General features: G+C 41.8%; 1 protein-coding gene across 5 annotated transcripts in view; it reads left to right on the forward strand.

The window, feature by feature from the left end:
* The window catches only part of dbe (KRR1 small subunit processome component homolog dbe), a 51508-nt gene extending 41091 nt beyond the window's left edge, over window positions 1-10417 (forward strand). For all 5 annotated transcript variants that reach the window (XM_076213796.1, XM_076213792.1, XM_076213795.1 and 2 more), the window contains one exon: window positions 9982-10417. In XM_076213796.1, the coding sequence (XP_076069911.1) occupies window positions 9982-10344 (363 nt within the window). In that variant the 3' untranslated portion in view covers window positions 10345-10417. The remainder of the gene's footprint in view (window positions 1-9981) is intronic.
* The last annotated feature ends 13854 nt before the right edge of the window (window positions 10418-24271 follow it).

Here is a 24271-nt window from a genome sequence, read left to right on the forward strand (position 1 = left end):
TCCCTTAATGCTCACTTCCAGTCTACTGCCACTTTCACCCCTTGTACATCTCATCACCTTACTTTTACCCACATCTTCAACTTTCTTCTTTCATACACTCTCCCAAACTCTATCACCAACTTCCTCAATCCCTCCTCAGATCCTGCTACAAGCGCAGTGTCGTCAGCAAACAACAGCTGGCTCACCTCCCACTTTTCTACATTTTCTTTAAACATCTCCAATCCCTGACCCACCACACTCGCATTTACCTCTCGCACCACGCCATCCATATATAAGTTGAACAGCCAGGGCAACATAACACATCCCTGACGAAGTCCCACCTTTACCTCGAACCACTCACTCTATATTTCTAATCCTGACACATGCTCAACTACTCTTGTAAAAACTCTTGACGGCTCCTAGAAGCTTCCTCCTATCCCATGTATCTGCAAAACCTCCCACAGTGCGTTCCTGTCTATCCTGTCGTAAGCATTTTCCATATCCATAAAAGCCCAAGAAATATCCTTCCCCTTTCCTATAGCTTTCTCACATATCTGTCTTACCACAAAGATCTGATGTACACAACCTCTACCTGTCCTAAATCCACACTGTTCCTCACCAATTACTCCCTCTGTTCCTCTCCTAATCCTCTCAATCAAGATCCTCCCATAAGCCTTCCCAACTACACTTAACAAACTAATCCCTCTGAAACTACTACACTCACATTTGTCCCCTTTTCCCTTGTAAAGTGGAACTATACAGGCACTCCTCCAGTCCTCTGGCACTCTACCCTCTCTCCAGCAAACATTAAATAACCTCACCAGCCAGTCCACCACCACTGTACCTCCTTTTTTTTTTTAGACACTCTGCATGGCATCCATCCATACCAGGTGCCTTACCTGCTCTCATCTTAACAGCTGTCTTCACTTCATCCTTCCTTATTTCTCCTCCATTTTCCTCACTCATCACAGTCATTTTCCCACTGCAACTATCTTTCCCTCCCTATTCTCCTTCACATTTAGCAACTCCTTAAAATATTCTGCCCATCTTTCCCTTACTGCCTTCTCTTCCATTATCATATTTCCATCTGCACCTTTTACCTTTTCTTCTCTACTTGATTCGCCTCCTCTTCCTCTCTTAATTTCTTTCCAAAACATCTTTTTATTTAAAAAATTTGTCATACTATTACCCCGTTTCACATCTGCTTCCCTCTTTGCCTCCTTTACTTCTCTTCTCTTTTCTTTGTACCTCTCACATGACTCCCTTGTCCTATTTTGTAACCAATCTGTGAAAGCTTGCTTTTTCTCTTCTACAACCTTCTTTGTTTCCTCATCCCACCATTCACTACCCTTCCTTCTATTTCCTCCTGTCCTTCTTGTTCCACACACCATCTTTGCACACTTTGTGACTCCCTCCTTGTACCATCCCCATTCCTCCTCCTCTCCTAGCTCTACTCTATCCTTCACTCCCTCCCACTCCTCTCTCAGCTTCTTCTTGTATTCCATTTCCTTTTCATTTAAAGAGTTCATTCTAAATACCTCCCTACCTTATGTCCTTTTCCACTTTCTCCATCTATCCTCCACTCTCAACTTACCTTCCCCCACCCTCTCCCCTTAGCACATGTACATCCTTAACTCTTCCTATCATAATCCTGTCTACCACTTCGTAATCCATTAACGCTCTATCTACCACCCTTCCTTCCACCACCCTCTCCCATGTGTACTTATGCTTGACTTTCTTCCTAAACACTGTATTTGCTACCATCAACTCTCTTTCTAGACACGTCTCCACCATCAACTCTCCACTATGATTCTTTCCTGGAACTCCACATTTCCCAACCACTCCATCAATTGGATCATTTCCTACCCTAGCTTTAAGGTCTTTCAATACTATTACATTGACATTTCTCCCTAATCCCTCTATCCACTTCACTACGGGACTTAAATCTCGCGGGCAGCAGCCAATGCCAGCCGTACTCGCATCATAAAATATAGTCACCGCTTATATCGATCGTTCTCTCTTTCACCCGCGAATTTTGAAAACCACAGAGAATGGGATTCAGGGCATATTTGGGAGAATGTAAAAACACAGGGGCGACTACAATAAATATAATCAAGACGCCGATATGGCAGCGTCGCGAATCCACTTGCTCCTCATGACGCCTACGTAGGCGGCACCGTATGGAAGGGGCTATGCACTCATTTAAATCTATCCAAAAAACCTCCCTTTCTTCTACACTCTTCTCACTACCAGGCCCATATGCACTTACAAAAAACCCACATCTCCTTTCCCAGTCTCACCTTCATCCACATTATCCTTGAGGAAACCTCCTTCCACTCCACTACACGTTTACCTATCTCTTCACTTACTAGTATAGCCACCCCTTTTCTCTCTCTCTCTCTCTTCACTCCTGATAACCTTCCAACTACACTCCCAAACTCACACTCGCCCTTCCCTCTCAACTTAGTTTCACTCAAAGCCAACACATCTTTCTTTTCACAAACATACTACCTCTTTCCTTTTACTCTTATCGGTACCACATCCATGCACATTAAAAGACCCAAACCTTAGGGTGCTGGTTGGAAAACTCCTAGACCCTCTTATGCCTTTACTTTATTTAGGAATTCCCCCTGTGGGGCTACAAGGGGAAGGATGCCTGGTCCCAATCCCCGTCCCGTTTTTCTCGCCTCTTATGTTCCAAATGGAAATACTTGATGGCAGCATTCTTTTCCCCCCACCACAGGGTAGGCGAAACAAGGAAATGAAATTCAGAGAAATGGTACAGGACAGCAACAAAGGGTTGGGGGCCAGCATAACAGAGGGACAGTAGCAAAATGATGTAAAACCAACAAATCTTGCTTATTTTGACTCATTTTAGCCTAGAAGTGGGAAAACTGGGTCGATTTTGTTGAGATATGCGTGTGAAAGTTTGGTAGAAAATCTGTAGACTTTCTCTCACTCCTCACGCGGGTTCAACAAGAACATCTATCTTATTTTTTTGGGGAAGGTTTGTTAGAATTTCAGAGACTGAAGGACTTTGACATGATGTTTCAGGTCAATGTACAGTTGCCCGTAATAGTCTGACACTTATGGATAACATGTTTATAAATAGTTTTTGTGGATTTTTTGGCAAATATTTATCACTATGTGGTAAATTGATTTTTTGGTACTTTATATATATATATATATATATATATATATATATATATATATATATATATATATATATAAAAATATATATATATACATGCATACATATATACATATATACAGGTACACCTCACCTTACGTCGTTAATTGGTTCCAGGAGACATGACGTAAGTCGAAAAACGACGAAGTCGAATTTGCTTACAAGTAGGCTAGGTAGGCCTGCTGTAGCCTAGGCTAAACTGCCAATAGCCATTTTTCAGTACTTTATTTTACTTTTGATTGCATTTTTTATTAAACAAGGTTAATAAAAATCTATTTTAAGTTTCCAAACAGAACATTTATGTATCATTTTGTAATAAAGTATAAAAAGTACCTGTACTTATTCATCAATACGTACAATTTGCTGTACTTTATGAATGCATTGTCAATTACATACGGTGAAACAAAACAAAAAACAAATAGATAAAAACTAGTTTAAGCTTACAATCATTTTGTAATAAGTGAAAAATTGAATAAAGTATTTTTAATTTACCAATGCAGTACATACATTATGTCGATGTTTACGCGTTGCTATTTCGCGGTGCTATACTCTATGAATGCATTGTCAATAACATACGGTAAAACAAAACAAAAAACAAAGAAATAAAAACTATTTCAAGCTTACATATAATCATATTGTAATAAGTGAAAAACTTTAATGTATTTTCAGTTTACCAAAACAGTAGATACAATATGTTGATGTTTACGTTGTAGACGTAGATGGCTGGGTATTGTCGACATCAACATCAGCTGATTCTCGTCGTTCGACGCGTAAAAACTGGTCAAGAGTGCCTTGAACCGTCTTCTTGTTCTTTTCTTCAAGGATTAGATTATAAGGAGCAAAAGCTTCATAACAAGCCCCCATTATCTTGGAAAAGCGTTGACCATTTGGTTCCATATCCTCAAACATAGCAAGACCTTTTTCGATGTGTGCAAATGCTTCCTCCATTTTCTTAATGGTGAAGTGGCGTGGCTCAGATTCATCATCCTCTTCTTCTTCTTTCTTTTGTTGCTCCTGAAGTTCCATCAAATCCTTGTTCGTCAGTAACTCCTTGTCTTTTTCAAATAAATCTGTGAAATCCTCTTCCTCCAAATTCATATCCAGCTCTTTGCTCATTGTAACCAAATCTTTGTTGACAACAACAGTATCGAAGCCCTTAAACTCGTGCACAAATTGCGGGCATAGCTTTTTCCATACACCATTCATAGCAGTGCTCTGAACATCATTCCATGCTGCTGTTACATTCTGTAAAGCTTTGTAGATGTCATATCCCTTCCAAAAGTCGCGAAGTGTGATAGACTCATCCATTTCAATTGCAGCTATTGCTTGCCATAGCGTACGCTTCATATAATAACGTTTGAAGATAGCAATTATCCCCTGATCCATTGGCTGGAGAATAGACGTAGTGTTTGGGGGGAGGTATATGACGGTAATGTTGGGGTGAAAATCTGCGATGTTTTGTGGGTGGCCAGGAGCATTATCTAAGATAAGTAAAACCTTAAAAGGAATCCCCTTCTCCTTACAATACTTCTCTGCTGCTGGGACAAAATTATTGAAAAACCAATCTTCGAAAATAACAACAGTGACCCAAGCTTTTGAGTTAGCCATCCATATAACAGGGAGAGATGCTTTGGGTATATTCTTCAGGGCACGGGGGTTGTGTGCATGATAAACAAACAGAGGCTTTAATTTAAAATCTCCTGCACAGTTACCTCCCAACATTATGGTCACACGTTCTTTTGAGACCTTGTAACCTGGAATCGTTTTCTCTTCCTTGGAAACAAATGAACGATCTGGTAATTTCTTCCAATATAATCCTGTTTCGTCTACGTTGAAAATTTGCTCAGGAAGAAACCCGTTTTCTTCGATGATTTTCTTCAGTGTAGCAGGAAATTCCGCTGCTGCTTGTTCGTCAGCTGATGTGATTTCACCTTGTCTTTTAAGGAAGTGATAATTTCTCCTGTTTTTATATCTCATACACCATCCAGGACTTGCTTTGAAATCTACATCTTTCTCATCTGGATATTTTTCCTTTAGGTCCTCAAACAAAGGCAACGCTTTTTCCTGAATGAGCTCTTGACTAAGATTTGCATTCTGACGATTCCTCCTATCAACCCAAATCGAAAGAAGATTTTCCATTTCTTCAAATATCTTACCTCTTTTCTTGTTGATGATCGTGTTCTTCATCAATGGGGCTTCAGATGTGACATGTGTTAAAATCTTGTCTTTATTATGCACAATCGTTGATACAGTTGTCCGACTTACTCCAAAACATCGTGCAATCGATACAACTTTTTCACCATTACAATGACGTTTTTAGATAGTTTTAGATACTTGGGTGCAAGTGTAGCAGGAAAAGGTGGAGTGAAGGTGGAGGTAGAATGTAGATTGAGAGAAGCGAGTAAATGCCTTGGTGGTTTAAAGAGTGTAATGAGAAATAGACATTTGGGAATGGATGCGAAGAGGAGACTGTATGAAGGAGTGATTGTGCCAACAGCACTGTATGGGGCAGAAACGTGGAACATAAGAGAAGAAGAGAGAAGGAGTTTGAATGTGTTTGAGATGAGGTGTCTGAGAAGTATGGTGGGGGTTACTAGGCTAGATAGAGTGAGAAATGAGGAGGTGAGGAGGAGAACAGGGGTGAAAAAGGATTTGGGAGAGAGGGTTGATGAAAGAATATTAGGATGGTTTGGACACATGGAAAGAATGAGTGAAGAAAGACTAGTAAAAGAGGTATGGAAGGCAGATGTGGAGGGAGTGAACATGAGGGGACGTCCTAGGATGAGGTGGATGGATGGGGTGAAGGGGGCTTTGGGGAAGAGGGGAATGTCTGTTGAGGAAGGAAGGGAGAGGACGGAAGACAGAGGTGAGTGGAGAATGGTTGTATATGGATAATGTTGTGACTGCATGAGGAGGAATGGGCGGGGGGGTGGGGGGTGGGGTAGTATGTGTGAGTAAATTTTGACGCAGCCCGAAGGGATTTCTCCCCGTCCTCTCCTTATATGCAAAGGGGGACGGAGAGGGGGGGTCGCCGATTAAATGAAGCGGCCTTGCTGTGGATGTACTGTGTCTTGCGACACTGCTTCTGACCCAGGGCGGTGGGCAGGGTTCAGGGATGACCCGTCATCCAGGAGGTGCTCAGATGAGAGGAAGGGTGGGAGGGGTGTGGAGTGTATTTAGGGATGAAATGGGTGGGAGTGTTTTTATGCCTTTCCCTTTGTGGCTACCTCCCTTGGAAGGGGGAAAAAGCCTTGGTATATGTATGTACAATGACGTTTTATCGCCATTTTCTCCTCCAGCGAAATAGCATGACACTTAGCACTTTCACTAGAACTTTTCTTAGGAGGCATGGGGGCAAATATTACAGTTACAAGTGAATGTTAATGAGAAAATTTACAAAACTTCAGTAAACAGATAATAATCCAAAAGAATTGCGGGAGTCGAGACGCCGCTTACGGTAAATACGTATTGGAAGTACCGTTGCGATTTCATGTTCTAGTGGACTAGGCCATACTACTTTATGGTATATATTTTAGCAGTTACTGAATCTTGATATAATTTTACATGCTTTTATTCTTATTTATTGTAACATGAATTGCTTGAAACGTTTTTTGGTGTTTATGCGATTCCATTATTGGCTGACCGACGTAAAGTCAAGTAAAACGACAACTTGAATTTTTTTTCCATATTATTTTTGAAAACCGACGTATCTTCGAAAACGACGTAAGTCGAAACGACGTAAGTCGAGGTGTGCCTGTATATATATATATATATATATATATATCACTATGACAAAATGTTGTGGCACATATGTATTTAATAATCACGAAGAACCCACAGTCGGAATAAAAAGGTGGTTTGATGGTGGGTAACAGAGTGCACCATCAAACCACCTGAGATGATTTGGTTCCGTTATGTGGATGACATTTTCTCAGCGTGGGATGATAGGTGGGGTGCGTTCGAGGTATTTCTGGACAAGTTTAATCATTTATCCCCAAACATCAAATTCAAGATGGAATGGGAAGAATGTCATCAGATCCCTTTCCTAGACATTTTAATTAGAAGGATTGATGGAGAATTATTTTTTACAGTTTATAGAAAACCCACCCATTCAGGTAGTTATCTTCACTTTTTTAGCAACCATCCCGACAAAGTCAAGAAGAGTGTTGCCTCCGGCCTTTTCTTGAGAGCTTTTAGGATTTGCAGTCCTAGATTCTTGGACCGGGAAATCAACCTCATCAAAAGACAACTTTTGAATTTGGCATACCCGTCCTGGTTCTTGGATCAAGCCCTCAGCAAGGCTAGAGCCAGCCACTTTAAAAATTCAGTTCCCACCACACAACCCTCTTTCAAAGATGTTTTAAAAATTCCATATTGTAACTCCATCAGTTCTTCTTTTAAATTAATTCCCAACAAGCGTCTCACAGTTGCCTATCATTATCCTAACATGGTTCACAAACAAATTGTTAATGTTCATCAAAGGTTGAAGGGAAATGAGTCCCCAGGAGTGTATAGCCTTCCTTGTAAAGACTGTGATTTAATGTACCTTGGTCAAACCGGAAGGGATCTTAACACCAGGTTAATGGAGCACAAAAGATCCATTAGGTATGCCCAAGAAAATTCCGCGGTGTTCCAACATGTCAGTACCAAAAATCACAGTCTTGACTGGGACAAGGCCAAAATTTTGTTCAAGTCCAACTGTAGTTTTAGAAGAAAAATTGTTGAATCAGCCTTAATCGAAGAATGTCCGAACCTGAACATCTCCAAAGGTCAATGGTCCCCGGACATTATCTCATGGCTAGCTGTGAGCCGCTTGGTTAAGAATTATCACCCTCCTGACCCTTCCTCCTGCCCTTTCCCATGACCTCACACCTCCACCCACACATTCCCTCACCTCTGACTCCGGCCTGGGTGACGGGTCGTCCTGTTTTAACTCTGCTTGTTCCCCTTCTACTCATATCTCATTGTACTTGTCTCTGCAAATTCTTGTAATCTGTACTTTCCTGAAGAGGGCTATAGCTATTAGCCGAAATATATAAGTTACACATTCTTCTAAAGTTTCCTTTTTATTCCGACTGTGGGTTCTTCGTGATTATATATATGTATATATATATATATATATATATATATATATATATATATATATATATATATAAATATATATATATATAATTTCATAGAGGATAGGTGATTGTGGTGTTTCTTATTGTTTTGGTAAATGTTTTAATAAGCATCCACCACGCCATTATTGCCCGGCCACATTTTGTATTATGCATTTATTATGAAAATTGGCAGTATGAAATTGCCAGTTCTATATGTCTGAATACATATTAAATAGTACCTGCCTAACTGTCGAAATACTACTTCACCTCCTCATACACCAGAATCTCCTAAATTACATCCTAAAGGCTGATTTTATACCCCAAGTTACCCCTGAAAAATTGCTGCCAGGGTTGCCAGTTTTGTCAATAAATAAAAGATTTTGGGTGCCTTTTATAGCCAATGGATAGGGCTACTTGGTTATTACCACAGATTTAACCCTTGACTTAATGCCTATTTTTGGTATTTGAAATTACGGTATATGACATATGCTGCCGACAACACTCAATCCATAAAACAATTGTGGCATACAATGTATGCCGCTGATGCTGTAGGGGATAAGGAAGTTAGTGACAGAGTTTGGGAAGGTGTGCGAAAGAAGTTAGTTGAAGATAAATGTGGGTAAATGTAAGATGATATGTACAAGGGGAGAATGTGGCAGCAAACTGGAAGTGATTATTAAGGGAGAGAAACTGAAGGAAGTGGATAGTTTTAGATATTTGGGTGCAAATGTGGCAAGAAAGGGAGGATTGGAGCTTGAGGTAGAATGTAGATTGAGAGAAATGAGTAAATGTCTTGGAGGATTAAAAAGTGTAATGAGAAAGAGACATTTGTGAGTGGATGCTAAGAGAAGATTGTATGAATGAATGATTGTGCTGACAGCACTGTATGGGGCAGAAACATGGAACATAAGAGGAGGAGAGGAGGAGTTTGAATGTGTTTGAGGTGAGGTGCCTGGGAAGTATGATAGGCTGGATAGAGAGAGAAACGAGGAGGTGAGGAGGGAATAGAGGTGGAAAGGGAGTTGGGAGATAGGGTAGATGAAAGAGTATTGGGATGGTTTGGACACATGGAAATAATGTGAAGAAAGATATGTAAAAGAGGTGTGGAAGGCAGAGGTGGAAGGAGTGAACATGAGGGGGCAACCATAGATGAGATGGATGGATGGGGTGAAAGGGCCATTGGGAAAGAGGGGAATGTCTGTTGAGGAAGGATGGGAAAAGACAGAAGATAGGGGTGAATGGAGAATGATTGTGTATGGATGATGCTGTGATGCATGGAAGGGAGTGAGTGGGGGATGGAGGGGTGAGGGAGTGTGTGTGAATAATAAATTGATGTAGTCCAAAGGGATTTCTCCCCGACTTCTCTTTTTCTGCATAAGGGTATGGAGAGGGGTGGGTCTCCAATTAAATGAAATGGCCTTGCTGTGGATGTGCTATGTCTTGCTACACAGGGCAGTGGGCGAGATGTAGGTATGACCCATCATCCAGGAGGTGCCAAGATAAGAGGGAGGGAGGAGGGGGTTGGTGAATGGGAGTACAGTATGTGGGGATGTATTGGGTGGGAGTGGATTTTATCCCTTTGTTTTTTGGCTCTCCCCCTTGTAAGGGGGAAAAGCCTTTGATATATGTATGTATATACTTATTACATGTATCTATTAGAAATGTAATAAAAATATTCTTATTTATGTATATATATCCATGTATTGGCAGAATGAAGACTGGTCCAGATTTATCCCTAACTTCAAGTCAAAGAATGTACAAAGAAAACAACCCAAGAAGAAGAAGGAGAAGAAGCCATATACACCCTTCCCACCTCCCCAATTGGAACGAAAAGTGGACAAAGATATGGCAGAGGGTAGTTTCTTCATCAAACAGGAAGAGCAGAAGAAGGCGAAGAAGAGAAGGCTTCCTGAAGACAAGAAGAAGGAGGTTGTAGAAAAGCAGACAGAGAAACGAGCAAAGGCTTTTGTTGCTCCAGAAGAACCTGAATATAAACCATTGACAAAAACAACTTCCAGTAATGTTGACATTGATGCATTGAAAAAGAAAGTTAAAAAGCTTGGGAAGAAATAATACACAAAAGGATATTGATTATCAACCAGACTATTTGTGATGAAGACATGTATCATTAAAATATTTTAGTTTATTATGTTTTAATTCTTATCAATAACTGCCCCCTCATAATCTGTACCTCCCAGATACAAAACTGCAAATTCATATGAACTATTATGGTCCCTTTGTACCAAAAGCCTTTTTCACCCTAGTTGAAGTACAAATCTACTTCATCCACAGTTAAAACTTATTTAACACTGCATCCCTGTCCACCACCACAACACTGCTCCAGTTGACAGCAATGCAGGGTTCATGTAATGTTATAGTATTACCCACAGCTAGGACAATACAAGCTCTTATCAGGGCTAACACTTTGTTTCTGTAATGGGCAAAAGATCTCCCTTTATCAACTTGAATTGTATGGCTTACACTTTTTCACACTAGAATTTTTCAACAACTGATGCATGTTTAAAGTTGGAATGAGTCCTCATAGTATTTAGTGTTGAAATTTCTTTATGATTGGAAGGCTAGAAACTCCAAATCTCACACACAAATACAGAATGAACATATAGACATTACATGTAGACACACATGCACAAAAACTCAAACAAACCCATATACAGTAAAAGCCCTTATATCCGGCACCAATGGGGCCAAAGACGTACCGGATACGAGAAAATGCCGGATACGGGAAGGGATATTTGAAAAATACATTTATTTACATTGTTCTTTTACTTATTTAATAGATCTTAATTCACTTTAATAATAAACACATCCACATATCTATATATTGTAAATTCTATCAGTATAGAGTAAATCCAATCAATATACATCAGTTATAATCATCACAGCATCACCAGTTGGCTAATTCATCATCTGATAATTTTACGACGGAGTTGTGAATGGCCGCTTTCAGTGTTGGTGGCTGAGAGGGTGTGTTCACCTCAACACTCAAATTTTCTTTCACTAAACTTTTTGTTCCAACTTTCATAAAATATATGATGTCTCTGCTTAGAATTTGTTCCTCTTTGTTTGTGCACTGTTCTGCAAATTTCACAAACACCGCTAGACCCTTCGCTGCATCCTTCCACGACACTTTCATCTCAGGGTCGTCTTCTTCACTATCTGCCTCTGTCGTTTTCGCGTGTTCATCGGGAAGTGATTGTAAAATTTCATCATCACTAAGTGAGAATGTTGCTGCTCGGTCACTGTCCTTATCTACACACGCTTGTATCACTTCGTCATTAATGCAAAGTTTAGCGCGACAACCCATCTTTCAATTCTTTCACCACCGATTCTTTCTTACATACATACATACATATACCAAGGCCTTTTCCCCCTTCCAAGGGAGGTAGCCAAAAAGGGAAAGGCATAAAAACACTCCCACCCATTTCATCCCTAAATACACTCCACACCCCTCCCACCCTTCCTCTCATCTGAGCACCTCCTGGATGACGGGTCATCACTGCACCCTGCCCACCGCCCTGGGTCAGAAGCAGTGTCGCAAGACACAGTACATCCACAGCAAGGCCGCTTCATTTAATCGGCGACCCCCCCTCTCCGTCCCCCTTTGCATATAAGGCGAGGACGGGGAGAAATCCCTTCGGGCTGCGTAAAAAATTACTCACACATACTACCCCACCCCCCATCCCCCCGCCCATTCCTCCTCATGCAGTCACAACATCATCCATATACAACCATTCTCCACTCACCTCTGTCTTCCGTCCTCTCCCTTCCTTCCTCAACAGACATTCCCCTCTTCCCCAAAGCCCCCTTCACCCCATCCATCCACCTCATCCTAGGACGTCCCCTCATGTTCACTCCCTCCACATCTGCCTTCCATACCTCTTTTACTAGTCTTTCTTCACTCATTCTTTCCATGTGTCCAAACCATCCTAATATTCTTTCATCAACCCTATCTCCCAAATCCTTTTTCACCCCTGTTCTCCTCCTCACCTCCTCATTTCTCACTCTATCTAGCCTAGTAACCCCCACCATACTTCTCAGACACCTCATCTCAAACACATTCAAACTCCTTCTCTCTTCTTCTCTTATGTTCCACGTTTCTGCCCCATACAGTGCTGTTGGCACAATCACTCCTTCATACAGTCTCCTCTTCGCATCCATTCCCAAATGTCTATTCCTCATTACACTCTTTAAACCACCAAGGCATTTACTCGCTTCTCTCAATCTACATTCTACCTCCACCTTCACTCCACCTTTTCCTCCTGCCACACTTGCACCCAAGTATCTAAAACTATCCACTTCCTCCAGTAGCTCTCCCTTAATGTTCACTTCCAGTCTACTGCCACTTTCACCCCTTGTACATCTCATCACCTTACTTTTACCCACATTTATCTTTAGCTTTCTTCTATCACATACTCTCCCAAACTCTGCCACCAGCTTCCTCAATCCCTCCTCTGACCCTGCCACAAGCACAGTGTCGTCCGCAAACAACAGCTGGCTCACCTCCCACTTTTCTCCATTCTCTTTAACCATCTCCAATCCCTGACTCACTACCCTAGCATTCACCTCTCGCACCACCCCATCCATGTATAAGTTGAAAAGCCAGGGCGACATAACGCATCCTTGACGAAGTCCCACCTTTACTTCAAACCACTCACTCTCTCCATTTCTAATCCTAACACATGCTCTACTACTCTCATAAAAACTCTTGACAGCTCCCAAAAGCTTTCCTCCTATCCCATAAATCTGCATAACCTCCCACAGTGCCTTTCTGTCTACCCTATCATAAGCCTTTTCCAGATCCATAAAAGCCCAAAAAACATCCTTCCCCTCTCCTATAGCTTTCTCACATATCTGTCTTACCACAAAGATCTGATCTACACAACCTCTACCCATCCTAAAACCACACTGTTCCTCACCAATTACTCCTTCTGTTCCTCTCCTAATCCTCTCAATTAAGATCCTCCCATACGCCTTCCCTACTACACTCAACAGGCTAATCCCTCTGAAATTACTACATTCACACTTGTCCCCTTTTCCCTTGTAAAGAGGAACTATACAGGCACTACTCCAGTCCTCCGGTACTCTACCCTCTCTCCAGCAAACATTAAATAACCTCACCAACCAGTCCACCATCACTGAACCTCCCTTTTTCAGACATTCTGCATGACATCCATCCAGACCAGGTGCCTTACCTGCTTTCATCATCTTTACAACTGCCTTCACCTCATCCTTCCTTATTTCTCCTCCATTCTCCTCACTCATCACTCTCATTTTCTTCGCATTTCCCACTGCAGCTATCTTTCCTTCCCTATCCTCCTTCACATTCAGCAACTCCCTAAAATATTCTGCCCATCTTCCCCTCACTGCCATCTCTTCCATTATCAACTCTCCATCTGTACCTTTTACCTTTTCTTCCCTACTTGATTTGCCTCCTCTTCCTCTCTTAATTTCTTTCCAAAACATCTTTTTATTACTTTCAAAATTTTCTGTCATACTCCTACCCCATTTCACATCTGCTCTCCTCTTTGCCTCCTTTACCTTTTGCTTTACTTCTCTTTTCTTTTCTTTGTACGTCTCATATGACTCCCCTGTCCTCTTTTGTAACCAATCTGTGAATGCTCGCTTCTTCTCTTCTACAACCTTCTTTGTTTCCTCATCCCACCATTCACTACCCTTTCTTCTATTTCCCCCTGTCCTTCTTGTTCCACACACCATCCTTGCACACTTTATGACTCCCTCCTTGAACCATCCCCATTCCTCCTCCACACCCATCTCTGCTCTATCCTTTACTCCCTCCCACTCCTCCTTCAGCTTCTTTTCGTACTCCTTCTCCTTTTTCTTTTCATTCAAGGAGTTCACTCTAAGAACCTCCCTTTCTTTTGTCCCTTTCCTCCTTCTCCATCTATCCTCCACTCTCAGCTTACCTTCCACCAAAAAATGATCTGATATTCCCCCACCCTCTCCCCTTAGCACATGTACATCCTTAACTCTTCCTATCATAATCCTATTTACCACTACATAATCCATTAGCGCTCTATCTACCACCCTTCCCTCCACCACCCTCTCCCATGTGTACTTATGCTTGACTTTCTTCCGAAACACTGTATTTGCTATCATCAACTCTCTTTCTAGACACATTTCCACCATCAACTCTCCACTACGATTCTTTCCTGGAACTCCACACTTCCCAACCACTCCATCGATTGGACCATTTCCCACCCTAGCATTAAGGTCTCCCAGTACTATTCTTTCTTGGCGATGGAAAACCCTCAAATTTCTTATTCCCTTCCTGATCTTCAAACATTATTTTCGGGTATGATTTTCTCCAACATCGCATTAAAGTTTGTTGTTTTTCATTCTCCCAAGCTAGCGATTCCATAAAAATAGCGTCTTTAACATTAAGCCCACGTTGGAATTCGGAAATGCTACCGTCCTCAAAATAAAATACTTTGCGCATAGAACTTTTCCGATAATTCATTTTAAAGTTTTGAATCACTCCTTGATCCATGGGCTGGATCACACTCGTTACGTTCGGCGGTAAATACACAACAGAAATGTTTCCACTGCTCAGTTCCTCAGCTGGTGGATGTGCTTTACTGTTGTCGAGTAGGAGAATAAATTTACTGTCCTCTAGAAGTCTTTTCTGGCGGCGAGAGCAACTACAACCACGTGCAGGGATTTTAAACACACGCGGGAAATTTAAATTTATCTTTTTTGTATATGTCTATCTTTATCACAATTTTTCGGTTTTCGTGAAAAATATGCCGGTTATTTGAAGTACCGGATACAAGAAGGCCGGATACGAGGGCTTTTACTGTATATTCATGACTGACCAGTGTTGTGTCTGTCTACCTGTTTATGTATACATGTATATATATGGGTTTGTTTGACTGTGTGTGTTTGCCTGTGTAATGTGTATGTGTTCACTCTGTATTTGTGTGTGCTTACAACTGGCAGCTGCTCTCCTCTCCCTACCACTTTGAGCCAGTGACAGAAATAATCTCACATTGATACAACACAGACAACAGTCCATAATTTCTCCCCAGAGAGAATTGTGAGGGGTTCCAAGGACTGTTCCCAGCCAATGTGAGGCTGTAGGTTTTCCAGCTATGGTCACACTTGCTATTGTTAATACTAGACTAGCTTTTGTTTTTTCAGGCTTGACAGCAATGCATGCACTCTGGTCACACCACTTGCCAAGACTGCTAGCAGAATAAACTGATCATAACACAAGCCTTATCTCCATATCTAGTAGGGATGGTTGATGTTCCAAAGGACTTCTTGCTCACAAACTTTTACAATGAGACTTATGACAACTTTATAGGACCAGTGAAGTTTACTTGACATGTTTTCACCCTTGAGAACACAAATTTGTTTTGCTTGCATACCAGAGTAACCATGAGAACTGAATGGTATATTTCCATCAAATAGAAATTTATATTAGGGAGTTTTCTTGTATTGTCTATATTTTTTAATTATTCATTGAAAGTCCTTCTGAAAAGAAACTGTGTTGTTGTTGTTCCCTAGACTGTCTGTCCAAGCAGTCCCGTCTCCCCAAGGAATGCCACAGCTGAAACGGGGTTTTCCCACAAATCCATTATGGAGTGTATGTTGTGTTGTTTGCCTGCATGATTGTGTATAATGCAGTCTTCCATGATGTGTTGAATAGTGAGGGGTGAAGTGTTATATCCTGGGCATTTGTCCACATTGCAGTCATCCAGTCTCTTCTGGTAGCATAGAAGGGCTGGGTGGTGGCTGCATCACAGTCTGGCCAGGTGGACTCTGTCCTTTTGTGGGAGAGAGGATTCAGAGGGATGGATATCAGGGGGTCTGGCATGCAGCAATGTGTTGTCTTTTAGTGTGTTAATGGAGCAGTGAGTGATGTGATTATGAATATGTTTCCGGAGGCTGGTATTTGGTGGTTTTGGAGGAAGAGAAGAGAGTATTTGTGTGTGATATAGGTATTTGGGTGTTTTTTTTTATATTTCTTGGTGTGTGTGGGTGTTCTGCTATGTAGTGTAGCGGGTGTGCTGTGTTTGTGGAGGCTGCAGCAAGTGTTTGTGTGCCTCTCATGTCAAGGTGATCTTTGACTTTGAGGACTTTTGTTTCATAGTGTAGATGGTCTGTAGGTGTTGTATATGTGCAACCTGTAATTGTTTTTAAGGCTTTGTTTTGTATGGTGTGAAGGGTGTTGAGGTGTCTCACTGAGATTAGGTGTCCATGCTGGACTTGCATAATTCATCACTGATTGTATGCATTGTATATTGTAGTATTGGTTTCTTTGTTTTGTCCAAATGTTGTTCCAGTGATTGATATAAGTGCATCGAGTCTAGGTGTGCATTTTTTTTATGTATGTGATGTGTTTTATAAATGACATGGATGTACATATGTACATATGTATGTGTTACATCAAGAATATTTGGTGTGTGTGTGTGTGGTATTAGTGTTGTTAATATAGAGATGAGGAATGTATTTGTGTTCTTTTGTCCATTGGTGAGAAGTGTTGCTGTAGGTTTGACTGGCTATTTTGAGTCTGCTTGTAATGAACCATGTGTTGAGTGTATTAAGGTATGGTTGTATTATTTCTGTGGCTTTGTATTAGGATGTGTACATGTGACTGTTATGTCATCTGCATAGGAAAAGATTTGTATTTCTTAGGTGTCTGGCATGGATATATCATGCATGTATAGATTAAAGAGTAGGGGGATAGAACAGAGTCCTGTGGTACTCCATTGTTAATGTTTCTGGTGTGTGATGATTGGCCATTATATGACATAAGCATTCCTACCTGTCAGATAATTGGCCAGCCATCTTTTAGTGTTATTGTGTATGTCTGGCTGTTTAATTTATACATGGATGGGGTGGTGTGAGAGGTGAATGGAAGGGTTGTGGGTTGGGGATTGGAGATGGTTAAAGAAACTGGTGAAAAGTGGGAGATAAGCCAGTTGTTGTTTGCTGATGACACTGGACTTGTAGCAGAATCAGAGGAGGGATTGAGGAAGTTAGTGACAGAGTTTGGTAAGGTGTGTGAAAGAAGTTGAAGATAAATGTGGGTAAAAGTAAGGTGATGAGATGTACAAGGGGAGTGGCAGCAGACTGGAAGTGAGTATTAAGGGAGAGAGACTGGAGGAAGTGGATAGTTTTAGATACTTGGGTGCAAATGTGGCAGGAAAGGGAGATGTGGAGGTAGAATGTAGCTTGAGAGAAGTGAGTAAATGCTTTGGTGGATTAAAAAATGTAATGAGAAATAGACATTTGGGAATGGATGCTAAGAGGAGGTTGCTGTTGTTGTTGTCGTTCCCTAGACTGTCTGTCCGAGCAGTCCCGTCTCTCCAAGGAATGCCACAGCCGAAACTGGGTTTTCCCACAAACCCTTTATAGAGTGTATGTTGTGTTGTTTGCGTGCATGATTGTGTATAATGCAGTCTTCCATTATGTGTTGTATGGTATGGGGTGAAGTGTTACATCCTGGGCAGCTGTTCACAATGCGGTCATCCAGCCTCTTCTGGTAGCTTAGAAGTGCTGGGTGGTGGCCGCACCGCAGTCTGGCCAAGTGGACTCTGTCCTTTCGTGGGAGAGAGGATTCAGAAGGGTGGATATCGGGTTCTGGCATGCAGCAGTGTGTTAATGGAGCGGTGAGTGATGTGATTATGAATATGTTTCCGGAGGCTGGTATTTGGTGGTTGTGGAGGAAGAGAAGAGAGTATTTGTGTGTGATACAGGTCTTTTGGTGTAGTTTTAATGTTTCTTGGTGTGAGTGGGTGTTCAGCTATGTAGTGTAGTGGGTGTGATGTGTTTGTGGTGGCTGCGGCAAGTGTTTGTGTGCCTCTCATGTCGAGGTGGTCCTTGACTTTGAGGACTTTTGTTTCATGGTGTAAATGGTCTGTAGGTGTTGTATTTGTGCAGCCTGTAATTGTTTTTAGGGCTTTGTTTTGTATGATTTGAAGGGTGTTGTGGTGTGTCTCACTGAGATTAGGAGCCCATGCAGGACTCGCATAATTCAACACAGAGCGTATGCATTGTTTGTATATTGTTATATTAGTTTCTTTGTTTTTGTCCAAATGTCGTTCCAGTGATTGACTTAAGGGGGTTGCCTCTCATTTTGGTGAAAAATATTCAATTTTGTCAAACTTCGTGTGTGAACTGGTGTGGTGTCCCTGAACACCGCGGGACTGGTTTCCAGACGTATAACGCCACCCTTCTCAGGTAATGGCGGGTTTAAAGGGCCAGAAATTTAAAGGTCCGCCTGTCAGCCACGCCCCTTTCTTTGCTATGGTTTGTTTTCCTTGTATTTTGTCGTTTTTTGTTGTTGTTTTTGAGAATTTTATACTCTGATATTGTTGTACGATAGCTTGGGCAGCAGTCACCACACTCAGTGCGATCGAAAAAGGGTTCAGCGTATGCGTGCGTCATTTCTCCACGTGCTGTATCCTGTTTTATACATTTCTTGTTTATAGATTCACTACTCCATAACTAAATATGTCAGATGTGATAGTTGCCGAAGTATTTTGCTCCATTCTGAACCTGAGAAGTGCAAGAATACTCACCTTAGCAAAGGGATTGTAATGCATGTGTACCATTCATTATGTGAAGGATATGGGAGGTTAGGATTGTCACGATTCTCAGCTGGCATGGGTACAAAAGAAATGTAATGAACATCTGCTGCTTACTTCCAAGAAATGGTCAAAGGATTATATAAGTAGATATGTGCATTTGATACTCTTTGGAGACACTTTTATGGAGTAGTGAATATATAAACATAAAAATGCTATTTTCTCAAAACTAGTTTTTTTGCACAAAAGTAACCATAACTTTGTGTGTAAATGAGCAATTTTGATAATTCTTGTTGGAAAATGATCGTGATACTTATATCTAACAAAACTAGTAAATTCATTCTTAACCTACTTGATATATATTTTTGCCAATTTTTTAAAGTTGATTTTTTTTTTTTTTTTCATAATTTGCTGTAAGGCTGACTTTCTTTTTCACTTATAATTACGAGTATACTAGTTTAGGTACATTTGGATGTCTACTAACTGTACACCAAAACAAATTATTCTCCTCATACTTTTGTAAAAATAAACGTTATTTCAAAAATAACTCAAAATTGCAAGTACAGTGCTCGACAAAAGTTCGCGACACCTCAGCGAATCTAAACAAAAATGCACAAAAATGTAATTAATCATTATATTTATTGGATTTTTACTCACCTAATACTTGGTTGGGAGTCCTTTGCGCTTTAACACAGCCTCAAGACGACGTGGAAGTGAAGCAGCTAGGTTGTGGAGGGTTGTAGGCTCCAAATTATCCCAGATTTCCTGAATGGCTGCCTCGAGCTTGGGTATAGAGCTGACGTCTTTGCCTTGTAACCTCTTCTTTATAATGTGCCACAAATTTTCAATTGGGTTCAAATCAGGGCTATTACCTGGCCAGTCCTTTATAAAGTTCACTTCACAGTCGTTGAGCCAAGTAGTGATGGATTTAGCAGTGTGGCAGGGGGCACCGTCCTGCTGAAAAACTGTGGCACCTGTTTTTTCAAATGATTCAGGTAAATTTTCACACAGAAGCTCCAAGTACACGTTTTGGTTCACTTTTAAGTTCTTGGGTAACACTACTAATGACCCCAAGCCCTTGCCGCTGAAACAGCCCCACACCATTAAAGTATCAGGGAATTTGACAGTACCCTTGACGTACCGAGGGTCAAGCGGGTCACTTCCATGTCGCCGGTACACCTTTGCACCACGGTTACAGGTGACACTGAAGGTGGCCTCGTCAGACCACAAAACATCAAGCCAGTCGTCCTCAGTCCAGTGAGAGTATTTCTTGGCAAATTCAATCCTTCTGGCTTTCTGCTTCTTGGTGACAAGTGGCTTAGCAACAGGCTGGTGACTCACGTACCCAAGCTCATGCACCCTTCGTGACACTGTCCTCACAGACACCTCACCAAACACCCCAGGGTTCTGTTCCTTTACTACCTTTGCTGTCTTACGAGGAGATGCCTCTAGAGTTCGTTTTATGATGGTATCTGCCCTTGTAGAAGTCTTTCTAGGGCGTCCTGAGCGTGGTTTGTGAGCAGGCAAAATGTCATCTGGCAAATCTCTTGCACGTGCACACCACTTCCTCACTGTAGACTTTGCACAGCTTAACTGTTCACTTATTTCCTTCGTTTTCTTGCCTGATTCACGTAGAGGAATGATCTGGGCTATTAACTGCATGCTTCTATAAGCTGCATCGGCCATGATAAGGTCACAGGCAATGGTAAGGTCACAGGATTGGAGCTACCAAAAAAAAATGTACCGCAGACACACTCTCACAATGACAGCCACGTGGCAACTGAGTGGTGTTGTCTGGCAGCGGCGTATAGTTTGAGGGTTTGTTTACACTGTTTACACTCTAGAGGCATCTCCTCGTAAGACAGCAAGGGCAGTGAAGGAACAGAACCCTGGGGTGTTTGGTGAGGTGTCTGTGAGGACAGTGTCACGAAGGGTGCATGAGCTTGGGTACGTGAGTCACCAGCCTGTTGCTAAGCCACTTGTCACCAAGAAGCAGAAAGCCAGAAGGATTGAATTTGCCAAGAAATACTCTCACTGGACTGAGGACGACTGGCTTGATGTTTTGTGGTCTGACGAGGCCACCTTCAGTGTCACCTGTAACCGTGGTGCAAAGGTGTACCGGCGACATGGAAGTGACCCGCTTGACCCTCGGTACGTCAAGGGTACTGTCAAATTCCCTGATACTTTAATGGTGTGGGGCTGTTTCAGCGGCAAGGGCTTGGGGTCATTAGTAGTGTTACCCAAGAACTTAAAAGTGAACCAAAACGTGTACTTGGAGCTTCTGTGTGAAAATTTACCTGAATCATTTGAAAAAACAGGTGCCACAGTTTTTCAGCAGGACGGTGCCCCCTGCCACACTGCTAAATCCATCACTACTTGGCTCAACGACTGTGAAGTGAACTTTATAAAGGACTGGCCAGGTAATAGCCCTGATTTGAACCCAATTGAAAATTTGTGGCACATTATAAAGAAGAGGTTACAAGGCAAAGACGTCAGCTCTATACCCAAGCTCGAGGCAGCCATTCAGGAAATCTGGGATAATTTGGAGCCTACAACCCTCCACAACCTAGCTGCTTCACTTCCACGTCGTCTTGAGGCGTGTTAAAGCGCAAAGGACTTCCAACCAAGTATTAGGTGAGTAAAAATCCAATAAATATAATGATTAATTACATTTTTGTGCATTTTTGTTTAGAATCGCTGAGGCGCCGCGAACTTTTGTCGAGCACTGTAAATCGTCTGTTGAGTAAACATTTCTCAATGGATTTCAATGAAATTTCTGTCACAGATGCATCCCATTTCCCTGCACATTGTGTTAAATTTCCATTGTCTTACATAAAAAAATAAGGTTGGGAGGACCGGAAATGCATAATCCAATTGAGCGAATCACCGAAATGAGAGTCAACCCCCTTAAGTGCGTTAAGTCTAGGTGTGCTTTTGTTTTCTATGTTTGTGATGTGTTTGAAAGACATGGATGTATCGTATGTTACACCAAGAATTTTCAGTGTGTTTGTGTGTGGTATTAGAGAGTTGTTGATGTAGAGATGAGGTATGTATTTGTGTTCTATTGTCCAGTTGGTGAGAAGTGTTGCTGTAGATTTGGTTGGAGCTATTTTGAGTCTGTTTGTGATGAACCATGTGTTGAGTGTATCAAGGTATGGCTGGATTATTTCTGCAGCTTTGTCTGTGTTACGATGTGTGCATGTGATTGTTATGTTGTCTGCGTAGGAAGAGATTTGTATTTCTGAGGTGTCTGGTGTGGGTAAGTCATGCATGTATAGATTAAATAGTGTGGGGGATAGAACTGAGCCCTGTGGTACTCCATTCTTAATGTTTCTGATGTGCGATGATTGGCCATTATATGACACGTAAGCATTCCTACCTGCCAGATAATTGGCCAGCCATCTTTTGGTGTTATTGTGCATGTCTGTGTTATATATTTTATTTGTTAGGTTGTGGTGGGGGATAGCATCAAAAGCTTTACTAATGTCTAATGTTATAAGAAGTGTTCTGTGGTGGGGCCTATCTGAATTGATGCCATCTAAAATTCTTTGTGTGAGGTTTATCAGAAAAGTGTGGAGTGTAGTGGCCTAAAACCGTGTTGGGAGTCAGCAAGGGGAATATGTGGTGTGACAAGTTTAAGTATTAGGCGTTCAATGACTTTAGAGGGGGTGCAGAGAAGTGTGATTGGGCGATGCGATGTTGGGATTGTTGGGTCTTTGTTCGGTTTTGGAATGGTGATTATTTTACCATGCTTCCAGATGTCAGGTATAGCACTCATCTGCCTGTGTTTAGTGTTTGTATTTGGTCTGCTATGTTTTGAGGGATAGGTGTGGGGGTATCGTGTTTAAGTGTGTCACATTGTCTGATGAGGTCTTGGATTTCTGGTGTGAAGTTGGGGTTGTGTGATTTTTTGTTGCCTCTAGGGATGTATCTCTTGTCTGCGTTTTGTATTATTGTATTAAAAGTGTGCACAGCATTGTTTATGTATGTGATTGGTGTACTGTTAAGTGTTTCAAAATGTTGTTCTGTCTCTTTAGTAAAAGCTTCCCAGTTAGCTCTCTTGTAATTGGTGTATGTGTGTCTGTGGCCAACTGTGGTGCATCTTGTTTTGGTGGTGGTGATGATTGGAAGGTGGTCAGAACCAAGGGTTCCGACCACTCTTCATGATGTTGTTGGGGTTAGGCAGGGGGAGCAGAAGGTGATATCAGGAGAGGAGGGAGTGTAGAGGGCTTGGTGTGGGATATGTGTATGATTATGTGTGTTGTTCATGATAGTCAGTGTGTCAAACTGAGTCTGTATATCAAGCCCTCTGTCTGTGTCAGGGTTGTCGACATACCAGGCAGACGACTTGGCGTTGAAGTCACCACCCATGATCAGGTTGGGGATTGAGGCTAGTTGGCTAAATTGAGGCCTGAAGGTGTTTGGAACTGTGGGGGATGATTGTGGGGTAATGTACATGTTAACAATTGTCAGTGTTGATTTGTTGCCTGTGCAGATTCGAATGGATTGGATTTCTGTTGTGTTATCTGTGGTAGGGAGGAGAATTTTAGTTGTGGCACTTGTGTCCACAAAACAGATGGAGTGATGGATCAGGGTGATGAGTCCACCGCCATTGCCGTCGGTCCGGTCTTGTCTGATGGTGGTGTAATTATGTAATGATATTGTTTTGTGTGAGTGTCTTAGTTTTGTTTCTTGTATAATCGCAATGTGTATGTTGTGTTGTTTAAGTGTTCAAATTCATGTTTTTTCGTGTTAATACCGTCAATGTTGTGTTGTAATATGTTGATGTGTGTTTTGTATGTGTTGTATGTTGCTGTTTGGGGTTGAGGTTGGGGTGGTAATGGGGAAGGTGTAGGATCTGGGTTAGAGGGAGGGAAAGGAGAGATCGGGGACAAAGGAAGGGGAGTACTGATCAGGGGTAAGGGCAAAGGGAAATTGGGAGTGGGTAATGGTGCTGGCTGTGGTTCGGGAGGTGGGAGTGGGGTTACTGGAGGGCAGGTAGAACATGTCCAAGTGTTTGTGTATTGGTTTGTGTCAGCAAGTGTTGTACAAGTGAGGTGGGCCCAGTTTTGCACATATTGCACTGAACTGAGCCCTTTGTCTGTCTGCTCGAAGTAATGGGTTTAGAGCATGTTGGGCATGTGTATTTTGTGGTGGGCCCAGGATTGCTCTCTACATCTCCAGCAAAAAGTAGAAGAAGAGGGGTGATCGCCGGAAAATCACCCCTCGGTGTAGAAAAAACGTAATATTGCATGGGGGGAGGATTGTATTTGTGCAGCCTGTAATTGTTTTTAGGGCTTTGTTTTGTATGATTTGAAGGGTGTTGTGGTGTGTCTCACTGAGATTAGAAGCCCATGCAGGACTCGCATAATTCAACACTGAGCGTATGCATTGTTTGTATATTGTTATATTAGTTTCTTTGTTTT

The sequence above is a fragment of the Oratosquilla oratoria genome, chromosome 32 (genome assembly GCF_046742065.1).
Source record: "Oratosquilla oratoria isolate Oo_2021 chromosome 32, ASM4674206v1, whole genome shotgun sequence".
NCBI classification, from domain to species: Eukaryota; Metazoa; Arthropoda; class Malacostraca; order Stomatopoda; family Squillidae; genus Oratosquilla; species Oratosquilla oratoria.